The sequence below is a fragment of the Centruroides sculpturatus genome, unplaced genomic scaffold (genome assembly GCF_000671375.1).
Source record: "Centruroides sculpturatus isolate CEXI.00-Female unplaced genomic scaffold, Cexi_2.0 scaffold49, whole genome shotgun sequence".
NCBI classification, from domain to species: Eukaryota; Metazoa; Arthropoda; class Arachnida; order Scorpiones; family Buthidae; genus Centruroides; species Centruroides sculpturatus.
Genome location: NW_019384317.1, coordinates 225,333 through 239,793, shown reverse-complemented (window position 1 = coordinate 239,793; position 14,461 = coordinate 225,333). Strand labels below are relative to the sequence as shown.

At 27.4% G+C, this 14,461-nt stretch overlaps 1 protein-coding gene across 1 annotated transcript in view; it reads left to right on the top strand.

The window, feature by feature from the left end:
* The window catches only part of LOC111623856 (protein lin-37 homolog), a 45,274-nt gene extending 30,929 nt beyond the window's left edge, over positions 1-14,345 (top strand). The window contains exons 3-9 of the mRNA XM_023366578.1: positions 2,355-2,405; positions 3,966-4,060; positions 4,175-4,353; positions 6,843-6,977; positions 9,070-9,143; positions 10,234-10,308; positions 13,567-14,345. Coding sequence (XP_023222346.1) covers positions 2,355-2,405; positions 3,966-4,060; positions 4,175-4,353; positions 6,843-6,977; positions 9,070-9,143; positions 10,234-10,308; positions 13,567-13,612 — 655 coding nt within the window. The 3' untranslated portion in view covers positions 13,613-14,345. The remainder of the gene's footprint in view (positions 1-2,354; positions 2,406-3,965; positions 4,061-4,174; positions 4,354-6,842; positions 6,978-9,069; positions 9,144-10,233; positions 10,309-13,566) is intronic.
* The last annotated feature ends 116 nt before the right edge of the window (positions 14,346-14,461 follow it).

Below are 14,461 nucleotides of genomic sequence, written 5' to 3'. Positions count from 1 at the left end.
GAAAAACACTTTAACGATCAAAAGATGGGCAGATAATAGATCTCTCACATTAATGGAGCAATGCTTCATATATTGGGTTGAACCAAAAGTTCATTTGGGTATTTACATAATCGCTTGTCTGTGGCGCCTCTGTTGTGCTTATCAAGTTTTAACTTGTTTAGGTTGACATTACGAATATCTGCATATTTATTACGTAAGTTTAATTACAGCTATTTTTAAAAATTTTGTTAACTTTTAAGGAAAAAAAACATTAAAATGGAAGATAAGAAGGTGCATTTTTGACATCTGATGCTCTATTATTTCCGAAAAGGAAAAATTGCAACAAAAACTCAAAAAAAGATATGTGCTGTATATGGGGAGGATGCAGTTACTGATCGAATGTGCCAGAAATGGTTTTCAAAATTCGGGGAGGGAGATTTTTCTCTCGAAGATGCACCTCGGTCAGGACGGCCTTCAACCATAGAAGATGAGTTCGTAATGGCTTTAATTCAAAATGATCAGCATAAAACAACATGAGAGATAGTCAACATCATAAAAATATCCCAAACATCTGTTGTCAGACATTTGGCTAGCCTTGGATACACTTCCTGTTATGATGTTTGGGTTCCCCATAAGTTAAGTGAACGAAACTTTATTGAGCGTGTTTCTGTATGTGATTCACTTTTAAAACGCAATTTAGAATTTTAGTCTAATTTAGTTTGCATACTTTTCTGACCATGGAATTTCACTAAATATAAACATCTTAACTACCCAATACATTGATGTACGGCGATTGAAGGTGTGTTATTTCATGGAATTTTAATTTTGCAAATAAAAAGTGTAGTTCCAAAATTTTCTGATAAGGGAAAACATGGCACTAATGTCACTGCAATTTGCATATTAGATAGGTTGTGAATCTTGTCATCAAGTCACTAATGTCACTGCAATAGGCATATTAGATAAGCAGTATAGAGAAGTTTAGACACAAAGTGCAAGTTTTATATGGCAGTTATAGATTATGAGTCTGAGTTGTAACTCTCCATAGATTACAATATCACATACGATAATTTTACATGTGTCAAATTGCTCACATGAAAACGTTCAAGTAACCAATAAATCAGACTAATAGTTCTGTTGTATGCACCATCCATCTCCCTGTTCTAAAGTGTGCATTCAATGAACAATGCATTTGATAGCAGAACATAGTTGACTTGGGTGCAGTTATCACACATATAGCAAAATTCTGTTTATTAAGACAGCTAAGTTAGGAACATTACAAGTGACAACTATGTTCATTGTGAAAGCAATTCAAAAGTATATTTTTCTCAATTTCCTTAAAAACTGTATAAACGAGTTGACTGTAATTAAGATATTTTTCCACAGATTTAATCTTAAGAACTTAATTATATAATATGATATATTGAAATTATAAAATTTTTGTTACAAAATTATTAGGTGTAAATTATTATTTTGTAATAAATTGCTAAAATAATTTAGAGTTATACAGAGATAAACATAAATTAAAAGATAGTTTTTAAATATAATAGAATCTTATTATCAGTCATCAAGTTGTCACAATTATAACATCCAAAAATATACAGATTAAAATATATAAAACTTTACTTAATGTAATTAGTTTTATTTATAATCACCATTGTTTTTAAGCTGTTTTTTTTCCATGCTTATCAGCTTCAACATGTGGCTGATAACATGAAATAATTATCAGCTATTAGTGTTGTTATCACTTTTAACCAAATATTAATCATTTTAATCATTATTTGCTGGCTTTGCAATAGATTAAACAACTAGTATTTATTCCAGTTATAAACTGGCTATTATTAAAGAAACTACAAAATAAAACAGATAAATACTAGATAAATAATAATTAATAATAAATAATTTTAACTAATAAGTATTTAAATTATACTTTTTTCATGCCAGTTGGTAAATTTGGATTTCCATTAATTGTAGTCTTATCCACTTAATGTTATCAGTCATTATTATTGAATACAGATAAGTTCCAAATTGACTATAATAAGTGGATTCTACTGTATATTTATTCATTTAAAATGTAAGAACATTAAATCTGTTTCAGAAGAAATTCATTTTATAAAGCGACGACGAAACTGGGTACTATTAATTGAACAGAGTTTTCCATTGTCGTGTTGTTATCTTCTTTAGTGATACTTTTAGGATCTGAAATTTTTCTTGAGAAAATGATATAATCCCAAAAATAATAGAAATTATATAAGAGGGGAAAAACCATGTGAAATAATAATTAATAAAAGCTTAATATAAAAATAAAGATTATAAAATATCATAAGAAAAATTTTAAACATAAAATACATTTATTAAATTTTGTTGTTTTATTACAGCCAAAGTTCATCTGATGAAAGCACAAAAACATCACCTGAAATAGTTGTCAAGTAAGTATTATTTATTTTTCTAATAAAACACAAAAACTGTCTTGTGGTGTTTATTTATTAAATATATAAGGCATACTATTTCATAAAACACAGGCACTTTTGATACAATGATTTATCTTCATCAGGTGATTGGAACGGATTGTTTGATGAAGATAAATTGTTTTATCGAAAGTGCTTGTGTTTTATGAAATATTATTTTTTTTTATTTAATAAATAAACACCACAAGACAGTTGATTTAAAACTTTTAATAGATGATTTTGTTTTATTAGATATTTTAATGGCGTGTGTGTGTCATAGTAAATGTTAATGTTTATTTTCATTTTAAAAAACTGACTGTCATTTTTATGATTAGTTTATATAACTTTAATATTGTGTCATTTCAATATATTTAAAATTTTAAGTTATTCTTAAAATTTTAAATATATTAAATATTAATGAATTTTTAACACTAGAATTAATAGTAATTTAATATATTAGGGTTGGGTTGAAGTACAGAGTATTATTTATTTCTGAATCTAAATTTAGCATATTAAATTACTTGAATTATTTGGCAAATGTGAACAACTTGGAAATGTTGGGGAATCCATCACCTCTGTCTCCAATCTCAGTAATTTGGCAAGATTTGACCAGTTGAATTGTTAGATTTGACTGGTTGAAGCTTGCCAAACTACTGAGATTAGAGAGGACAATGATTGAATTATTTGGATTAGTTTGATAGTCTAGCATATTAATTTTATAACAGCATTTCATGATAAAATCTGTGCTGGACTTTTACAGATTGTGTTTAATCAGGTTAATATGTTTCAGTTAGTGCAAAACAGATTTATCAGTAAATATCTTTGCTTTGTTTCAGAATACTTTCTGCTTTTTTTTAATGAAATATTAAAGCACACAATAGAGATTATTTAAAAAGGGTATAAATTGAAAATTTGATAAATATTCACAAAATAAAGGTAGTCTCTTTAACAATATATTTAAAAAGGCTTTAAAGTTTTCCTTGATTTAAAAAAATATTAGAGTAAAAAAAATTAAACACTCACTTACATTGACAATTACCACTAATTTTTTGTTTTATATTTTTATATATATATACAAATGCTCTCTCATGTTCAGATGTTAACAAAATATAATTTATTATATTAAAATTCATGCTACAATTTATATACGTATGTATGTGCATGGCAATCAAATTCAAAAATTAATTTATTTTTGTATATTTGGTTGTGACTTTTGTCAAAAGTAAAATCCTATTTTCTCATTTTATAATCAGATAATATTATCTGATATGATATGCCAATAAAAGGCAATGCTGCCTCAAAGGAAAAAAATCAGCTATATAAAAGTTAATATTGTTATAAATGCCGTATATAGATTTTTTGAAGTCTATGCATATAAAAATAAAAGGAATCTTGTTAAATATTAAAATTAATGAAATTGTCATCAATATATTTTACATTGAATAATCAAATAATTTTATATTTCAAATATATCAAACACTATTTTTAAGACAATTATGGTTCTTACAATAAATTAATAACATTTTAAAATTTTATCTTTAGAGAACCATCTCCTGTGACATCACCAACAAAGAAACAAACTCATAGAACTCAACGCAAGAGACGAAGAAAAGATGATGTTACAACAAAAAACACAAGTTAGTATTGTATTTATAATAATAAAAGGTTTATTATTTGATTTTATTATATTGTATTTTTTCAAATTTATGATTGAAAATTTTATAAACTTATCTAAAAATTTTTTGTTTTAGATTCATATATTTTGAAATTATACGACAGAAGTGTTGATTTAGCTCCTTTTTCTGAAAATACTCCACTCTATCCTGTATGTAGAGCCTGGATTCATAATCAGCCAAATAGTAATAGTATTCATGGTCACAATCAGTCATCATCATCATCAGTTTCACAAGAATTACATGAAGACATAAAAGTTAGTATAAAACTACATTGTTAATTTTCAGAATAATTGTCAGTGGCTTTATTTAATTAGATGAATTATAATTCTATTCTTCATTGAAAAAATTTCATAAATTAAAAATATTTAATGATAAACTCCACATATATTTTGTTTAAAGCATTAATGATTTAGCTTTTAAGCTTAAGCTTAGTATCATTATTATTTCTAAGCTGTTTCTTAAAAGTAAAATGGTAATAAGTTTTATTATGTATAAAGTTAATAGTTTAAAATTCAGATTTAAAAAATAATTAAATTATTAATAATTATATATTATGTCTTTCGTCAAATTATATATTTTGTATAGTTTTATACAAACTCAAACAGAAAATATACACCTTACTTGCTTTTCCAGCAGTTCGGAATGTTTTTTTCCAAACATTTTCGACTTTCTTGAGAAGCCTTTTTCAGGATATCTTCTGTTTAGAAAGTCAATCTTTTAATTTTTTAACATTTGAAGAGCACTGTCTGAGGACTTTACAAAAATTAAAATTCTTCAAAATAGGTTTAACGGGCCAAAGCATCAATTACAGAGACAGTGAATCACTACAAATGGCCTGTCAATCATTATATGACAATCCTTTGAGAAGAAAGAAGCCCAATGACCAGCTAGAATATGAAACCTAGTGCATGAACTCCAGTACTACCCAAAAGAAAAAAATTTTTAAAGAACATTCCAAAGATAAAATCCAAAACAAACTTTAAAAATTAAAACATCAACATTCTAAATAGATATCCTGAAGAAGTTGGCTTAAGTTGGCTTACCAGATGTCAGGACTCTCAGTTTGATGATGTGGTCCCTGGGTCTTGGCCAGTTTGTCATTTTGTCCCAGTTATTTGGTAAAATTTTAAAAATGCCAAATACATCAGAAGTAAAAATAGTGCAGCCTCAGGTAAAATGGCGATTTGGCAACAAAAATATCCCCTCTGTTACACTCACTGTTGCCAATCTACACATTTTGTATCTAGATCTAAGAACTTTTAATGTTGTCTAGGTGTTTTCCCCAAAAATTTATAGCATGTTGCCTAATGAATTTAGATGTTTTATTTTTTTATCCAGATATTTTTATTTCATTTTTTAGATATTTTGTTTCAGTTAGAGTTGGCAACATTGAAACTTACACTGGCTACGTCATTGTTGGGCATGCCTTAGTCAAGTTCAAATTGCTAGTTGGCATTTGCGATAATTTTGTACTGTACATTAAATTAATTTAATCTCCAAAATGCCAAAAGGAAATTGTGTGTTTACTGATGATTTAAAAAAGGATTATCTGTTTTTGAAAAAGTTTGTGATTGTATTGACAAAGTGAAATATGAACTGTGCTTTTCAGAATTTTCAGTAACTCATGGGCATTCAGACATTAAAAATCACTTGAAATGTGCAAAACATAAGGCAAGTCTAGTAACAATAGGAACCTCCTCAAATATGTTGTCATATTTTAAAGGTTCCTATCATCATCAAAATATTTTAAAGGTGCTGATTTAAGTGACAAAGAATTTTTAAAGAAAGTTTACACTAGTGATAAATATTAATAACTTCTTAATAATAAAGTATGTTCAGTTGAGTTACTAAAAATTGCTTTTAACTCATTTTTTGTTAACAACTTTTTATATAGCCTTTTAAATAATAGGTACTTATCCTAGTAGGCTTTATTTTCTGTTGTGAGTATTTTCTCATAATTGTCCTGGTTTGAGAAAAAAATATTATGGTAAGCCTATGAAGAAGGCTTCTCAAAAAAGCCAAAAATGTTTGGAAAAATCATTTCAAACTTCTAGAAAAGCAAGTAAAGTGTATATTTTCTGTTTGTGTTACCTGTTCCAGTTTGAATCTCATAGTTAATATGCGAACTCAGTTATTTTTAATATTTTCTTACAGCATTTTATGTTAAAGTTTGAATATTTCACACAAATTATTTTACATAATATTCCAAAGTATAATTTATAAGCTATGTTTACTTTTAAAGTGCTGTATCTAATTATACTATAAATATTTGAAAAAGAAAGAATAGAATGAAATTTTTTTTTTTTTTTACTTTCATTTCTTATAATTAAGTTTATTTAATATTTTATTTTCATTTTTATATGTTTCAAATTGAAATAACTTTCATTTTTGCATTATTCTATAAACATAATCAAAAAAGATGGCATTAATTAAATGCATTTAATTATCCTCCGATGCACCTAACATTTTTAAGTTTTATTTTCAGATTCAAAACAGAAAATATTTTAAAGCATTCTTTCTTGTATTAGATATTGGAATGAAATTTGTGAATAAAATTTTATGCACATTCAGTTTATATTTAATTTAAAGAAATAAAGATGAATCATATATATGAAAATATTAATTTAACTTATTTAAATTAATGAGAATTGACCATCTTTTATATTACAATAAATATCATTATTTTTTTACAAATTTATATATAGACTACCTAATTGAATTTTTATGAAATATTAAATTTTAGGATGAATGCAAAACAAAATTAATCAGTCAATTGCCTGCACCATTAAAACATGTTAAAACTGAAAATGGAGAAATAAAAGATCTTAGAATACCATCACCCATTCCCAGAGAACAGGAAGAATTTGTCATCTGTTCGGTAAGTGAAAACAATTAGAAAGTAGTGTCTAATAATTAGAAATTTTCAAAGTGAAATTTGAATTTAAACAATTTTTGTGACTTAATTGTATAATGATGATTTATTTACATGTGTTATCATATATACTACAGACTAAATTGAACCTTATCTCAGTTATAAATAATAAGCTAGGCTTGTTGCATGAATTACTTTGATTCAGCAGATAGCTAACAGATAGAGAGCCAGTTACCCAAAAAAAAATTCTTACTGTGCAGTTGTTTTACCAAGAGCAACTGTAAACAAGCAAAACAGGTTGTTGTTAAATTAAGCACTGCTAAACAATGCCATTGAGTGTTGCTAAACTTGTTTTCTTGAAGCACTTCATGCAGCAATCCTCGCAATGGTGTCACTGGCTTGAGGTTAAATCTACAGTGCTCGTTTCAGTTGCTTTTCTTTCTGTAACAAAGCTGGCTGCTTCCATGGTGGAAATGTGCAAAGTTGAATTTTTATATGGTGTGACAGCAAAGTTATAAGGTTTTGGTCACAATGAATCAATATTCTGTTTGAACTAATTTTTCTTTTAAAATACTCACCACTCCTTCATTTGCCTTTCCATTCTCATATAAAGTTCTGGGTTTTCTTCATTCAATAAATTCCTAAAATATACTTTCCATCTTTCCTTGACCCTTTCGTAATCTTGTAATACCACTCCTTTATCATCTTTAATCAGTTTAATAGAGATAAAATCTTTTGATGCCTTATCTTTTGCTTTGGCAATTCTCATCAACTGCTTTCACCACCTTTCTTTTCAAAAACTTTCTAAGTCTCTTCTAAAGCCTTTGCTTTTGCAATAGCCACTGCCTTTTTAGTCATTTTATTTGCCACATGGTAAGTTTCTTTATCTTCAGGCCTTCCCATCAAATCCCACCTTTTCTTTGCCTCTTTCTTTTGTTTAACTGTGGATTGTATCTCAGCATTCCACCACCATAGTTTCTTTCCTTCTGGTGATCTCTTCCCTGAAGTTTTTCCAAAAACCTCTTCTCCAACTTTCAAAATGCAATTACTATTCAGCAACCACCATGTCTGGAAACTGGATTTCTTTTAACAGTTTTACTTTAAACTCTTTTCTTAATTCCTCCTTTTTCAATCTCTACCATTTGATTCTTTGCTCAATCTGGCTAACACAATTCTTACAATGGCCCATAAGAAAGTTACAATCCACCAGGAGAACTCTATGTTGTGCAGCAACACTTTCTCCATTTAATACCTTACTGTTTCTCACTTCACTCAGATGTCTCCTGCTGCACAAGAAAAAATCAATTTGGCTGGCTCTACCTCCACTCATATATGTAACCAGTTGATTTGCTTTCTTCTCAAAGTAGATGTTAACTTGTGCAAGGTCAAAAGCCACAGCATGATCAACTAGTCTTTCTCCCTCTCCATTCCTTTCTTCCACACTCCACCTGCCAAGAACTCTTCTTTCTGCATTCTTCCTCTTCCCAACATGACCATTTAAATTGCCCCCACAGATTAATCTCTCATTCATAGGAACACACATTATAACTTGGTCAAGATACGTCCAAAAGTTTGTCTTTTCTTCTTCACTACCTGGATGAGGAGCATACATACACACAATTGTAATGAAAATTCCACCAACATACAACTTAACACTCATAATTTTATCAAACCTTTGTTTAACCTCACAGACTCTATCTTTTAGAACTTTATCAATTACGATACCAACTCCATTCCTTCCTAGATGGTATAAACTTCTTAATTTATAGAAATATTAGCAACTCTTCTTGAATTTCTTGAAATCTCTACTCTTCTTATTCTTCAATCTATACTTTCTCATAAAAAGTATTCCATCATGTTTGATATGGGAATTTCTAGTTGTATAGATAGTTTATGGGTCATCGATAAACTGATGCACAAAATCTCAATTTTTAGCCAAACCTCTGTTACTCAAACTTTTTAAATTATTAATAAAAGTCTGAATTTCTCCCAACTGATTCAAGCTAACCAGATTCCACTGTATATAAAATTTTTAATTTTTCAATTTTATTAATTTGTTTTTATTAGGAAAAAAGGAAATAATAACTATTTTTAATAGGATGATCAAGGTGCTCCTTCTAAAGAATTTTTAATGAGCAAACATATGGAACGTTGGAGAGCCGTAAGACAAAAGTAAGTTACATATTGATATTTTCTACATTGAAGTTTGTGAAAAATTTAATATTTTCTCATATACTGTATATCAATTACAGAATTCAGTACTATTTAACTTTTTTCTCCATTATTAAATATATATCAGTACTTGTGTATCCATGCATATTTCACTTGAGTTATACTAAAACAGTATGAAGAAAATGTGACTAAACAATTTTTGGGAATTTTTATTAGAATTAAATGTTTTTCAAGACTAATGTCCCATTCCCATTTTTGTAATGGGATGTTAAAGTCTCAAAAAATGTTTAATCCAAATAAAGTTTGTACTTCTAAAAATTGCTAGGAAGTATTTTGTTCATACAGTTTTACTGATCTTTTAATGAAGATTGAATCTGATATTTATTGTATTTATTCAGAATATCTGAAAAATCCTTGTAATTTTGAAATTTTTCTTCCTTACATAATTTTTGTTAAAATTCTTTAGCACGTATCAAAACTGTAAATTCAATTCTGGATTAGTTTCTTATCGATCATTGTTGATATTATGTTAAGATATATTTTGTGAATTGTACTGTATTTATGAAAATTGATTAAAATTTTATTACTATTTGCAACATTGTTCAAAACATTTCCATAAATTTGCAGTAAATAATGGGCTTTGTAAATAAATAAATGACTTTGCGATTTAAATAATAAGTTTTTTTATGCTCTGTATAATTTGCTTATAAACAAACTAACCATAATATAATGACAAATAAAAAAATAATTAAACCAGTCATTACCCAGTTTTTTTTTCTTTTGCTATTTATTTTTACTTAATAACTTAGTTTTTAAAACTATTTGAAATCTAGTAAAAAGAAAGAATGTAGGTTTTTTGTTTTTTAGAAGTTTATTTTTTTTCATATAAGTTTTAAATAAAAACATTTGTAAATCATCTTTTAAACTTATTTATCAAGTATCAGCATACAGGACTCAAATATCATCATTTCATTTAATTTTCCAGTTGTTGTCGCATATCGCATACCAATTTAGTTTAAAAAATTTATATCTTCTTTTGGAAGATGTATTTTGAAAAACATTGATTTTAAGATTTTTTATTTTATTTTAGATGGAAACAAGCTGCAATTGCTAATGAAGATAGATATAGAGAGAGTGGAATGATTTTAAAGGCTATATTTGAGAGGTAACACTATTCTTGTTTGTAATATAAACAATTACAATTAAACTTTGGGTTGTCAATGAGAGAAATAAAATCACAGATGTGTTTTTCATTAATTCTATTAATTCAAGAAGACATTGCAATTGAGGTTCCAGCAGTGTAATTTAATTTAAAACACAAACGTTTTTGATTGTCTTAAATAACCACCATTGGAAAAAAATTGAAAAGAATAAAAAATAAACAACTTATTAGAATTATGTTTAAAATTCTGATATTACAATGCAATTGGTTACAGTTTTATATGTTGTCTAGACATACTTTACATAAGATACTCACATACACACAAACACACCACACTATTTGCTGATTAAAACGTTTTTATACATGATACAGTTGCATAAAACATAAAACTTAGTTCCAGTATAGGAGTGCATATTCTTCAGATTTCATTGGAGTTCCTAACACATTCTTCTTGCATATGAGATGGAATTAATGCCCTTATAATTGAGATGGAAGTTCAGGCTGTTTTAGCAGCATATAGTGAAGCAACAGAATTTTAGCATATGGTCATAATGTTTTGCATGGTGTATGTGTAATTTGCACAAGTAAAATAAGTAAAAATGTTTTGCTTTAACTCTAGCCAAATTAAGTTTATGATGATTATTATTTGTCCTTAATAGCCCAATAAATTTATCTTTCTGTTTATTTGATATTTGAAGTAATTATTGGGTTGATTGTATCAGATAATATGCTGTGATTAGCACATTTGGTGTAAAATAATGTTGTTGTTCAAGTTCTTAAATAAAATAAAAATTCTAATCTTTTAAAGCAAATTTCTATTTTTTTTTAACAGGAAAAATGCTCTGAGATTTTATTTTTCTCCATTTTTAGATGATTGCTACTTTTCAGTTTGAAAGTCTGAACATCAATTTGCACATTGACAATGATTTAAATTACAAACAAATGAATGGTAACATGTCATCATTGCAGCAAGTTTTATGTTAATGCAAAATCATTGACATGATCATAGTGTAGACACTAATATAAAAATAAATTACCACTGAAGACTAGGACGATAATTTAATAAAATGTGGCATAACCACATACTCTCATTAAAACTCAGGCATATTGTATTTAAATTATTTCATGCTAATGCACAAAGTAAAAACATACATCAAGTTTTTTTTTTTTTTTGAAGATGGAGAAAAATAAGTATCTGAAAATATTTATATAAAACAAAAGAAAAAATTTCTGCTTTAATAAGATACATTTCTTTGTTTTCACACTTTTGATTAATGCCAGTCTTTGATTGCCTGTAATCTTTTGTGTAGTTTTGATAATGAAAAACAAAAACACAACTAGCATAGATATTAAAAGTATTTTTAAAATACCGTAATTAGATGAATATCTTGAGTTTTCATACCAGTAAAAATTACTGATATGTATGAAACTATACATATCTTGGCCATACTGTGGTCCTGGCTACTGTACATTTTTAATCTACTGTCGAGTCTGCAAAATCGAACCTGAACGGGTAGTGGAAATGTGTAGAGTTATCTGATATGATGACTAAAGTGAAGTTGAAAAAACAACAAAACTACAATTAGGAAAATACAGTAATGCAATGTACCCCTCTGACCATTCATCACTGGAACTAAAGTTGGTTTCTACTCCAAGTACCCCAGTGATTTCCATTGCCTTTTGCTTCAGTATTTGTCCTGAAACAGGAAGATTCGATGAACGAATTTGCTTTAGCGAACATGCCAAAGCATCTTCAACATCTTTGTATGGCAACTTTCTCTGGCGTTTTCGAGACAGCCGCGATGAAGACCCAAGAAAAAGTTTCTTAGTTTCTTCTTTTTTCTTCAGGATTTCCACCAATGTTGTTATTGGAAGGTTTTTTGTTTTGCAAATTTGGCTTGCAAAGTTTTCTTACATTCAAATTCAGAAACAAGTTCGTATTTTTCCTTCAGTGTAAGTGTTGTTAGCTTTCGGATACTCATTTCTAACAGAAATGTGAAACATTTGCTGCAAATAACACACAAATGAAAGGTGAGAAAATGCAAAATTGGATTCTGCTGTGACATTAAGCTGTATGGTGTGAACTCATTTTTTTCAGGAGGGGAGTTGACTTACCAGACATCTAGACAGAAAAAGTGTGTTGATTTATCCAGTGGTGACGAGTTAAACAATGTCAAGTAAACTAGAGTTTTTTAATGTTAATGCCTATTTAAGTCAGCCGGGACCACAAAAAACCAACTACTTAACCAATGGTGTCTAGTTATACCTATGACGACTTATGAGGACTTGACTGTTAGTGAAGGGAATAGATTGTTCGCAAAATCTTTGAACGTTTTTAAAGTTTAAGACTCCCTTTTTTTGTAACATAAAGTGGCTTTGTCAGAGTCCCAACCAAATACTGCCCTGCTGAGATGTGACACAATTTGTATAGACTTTTAATTTCTCAAAATTGTAAGTTTCATAAGTAAATTCAAATAGAGAAGGTACAATTAATAAAAGTTTTTGTTTTATATGCATAATTTCTTTTAATTTCAGATATTAAAAATATGGAAGGGTAATTTAGAGAAAGATTTGAAATCTTTTTTGATTTTTTAAAATATTAAGAAATCATCCAAAATAACAAACATTAGTTACTATATTAATTATTATTATAAAATGTAATAAGATTTTAAATAAAATGTGTGTGACATTATCTTAAAATTTCAAGAAAATTATGTTTATGAAATAACTTTCACATAAATGTTTTAATTATAGTTTTTGTTGGCAAATTTGGCTGTTGCTGAATTGATTGTCCCCCTTCTTTTCAGAACAATTTATCTTCTATTCACAACTTTTTATCTGGTAAGCCTAGGTAGGAAAAGCCTAATAAAGGTCCATTCTATGTAATAATAATGTTCTTGTTACATGAAATTAAAAATTTCTGAAGTCGTCTAATTATGAGTGTTTTAAATGATTCTGCATTATGGATTTTTTTGCTTGTGTGTGTGTGTTTGAAGAAAAACAAATCATCATATTTTTTATATATTCTTTAGAACAGCTATTCATAATCATTACAGATTTACTTATACAGTTTAATAAAATTGGTTTAGAGATTATTGTGATATTTATATCTCAATAATCTCTAAAGCTATGATATATAATTTTCTTGAAATTTTATTAAATAGATGTTTCTTTGGATTTAACATGCTGGTGAATAATGATTTCTCTTCATTATTATCATAATTATCTTAGTTTAATAAAACATTATTTTCTTTTCTTCAGAGAAGGACCAGTGCCAGATCAGTGGGATGGTTTAACTGCTACCTGATACATTTGAATATTATCTGTAGTTTAATTATAATTTTTAGTTTTACTTGGAAGAAATTGACGTACGTGGTAATGTTGACTATTGGTAGTAGAAGGATTAAATTCTTTATTCTCGTGATGTGATTTCCAATTTTATAAATGCGTTTTTTATTGTATATCATAAAAATTAATTTATGTTACTAAATATAAAATTTGCTTTTATGAAGAAAATATATATGTATAAAAAAATATATACGAACTAAAAAAAGTACATGAAGTTATGCTGAAACTGTTTCTGGCTCCAAGAGAAAAGTGTAGTGTGAAAATCACTGGAATGTTTTTAACTGTTGGTTTGTATCTCAGAATAATTGAAAATTATTCAAGCTGAATGTATGTAAAAAATGAATCCTAGGTGTACCGATGTTCTTATTTAACATATAAATGAACATGTTTTAAGCCTCCTAAGGCATTTCAATGTCAGTTTTTGTGTAAAAAAAAGTTTATATAATTGATAGAAATATAATGTATACTATTCCGTGTGTTATATTTCAGTAAAATTATAAATTCCAATTTTATATTTATTACTGTAAAAGTAAATTTGATTGCAATATTTACAAATAAAAATGTCGAAAAAGTTTCAATGGATTTTTGTACGATACATGTCAGAATAATAATTTCTGTATTTTCATTTATTAAAGTTAATCTTCCAAAATTTATCATGGATACTATTTTGGTACGAATAATTTCGAATGATATTCTTAAATTTTATTGTGTGTGAATTAAAATTAATTCCTAAATACAATATATTAATTAATATTAAGATATGTAATGTACAATACATATTAATTACAAAATTAAGTATAATTAATTT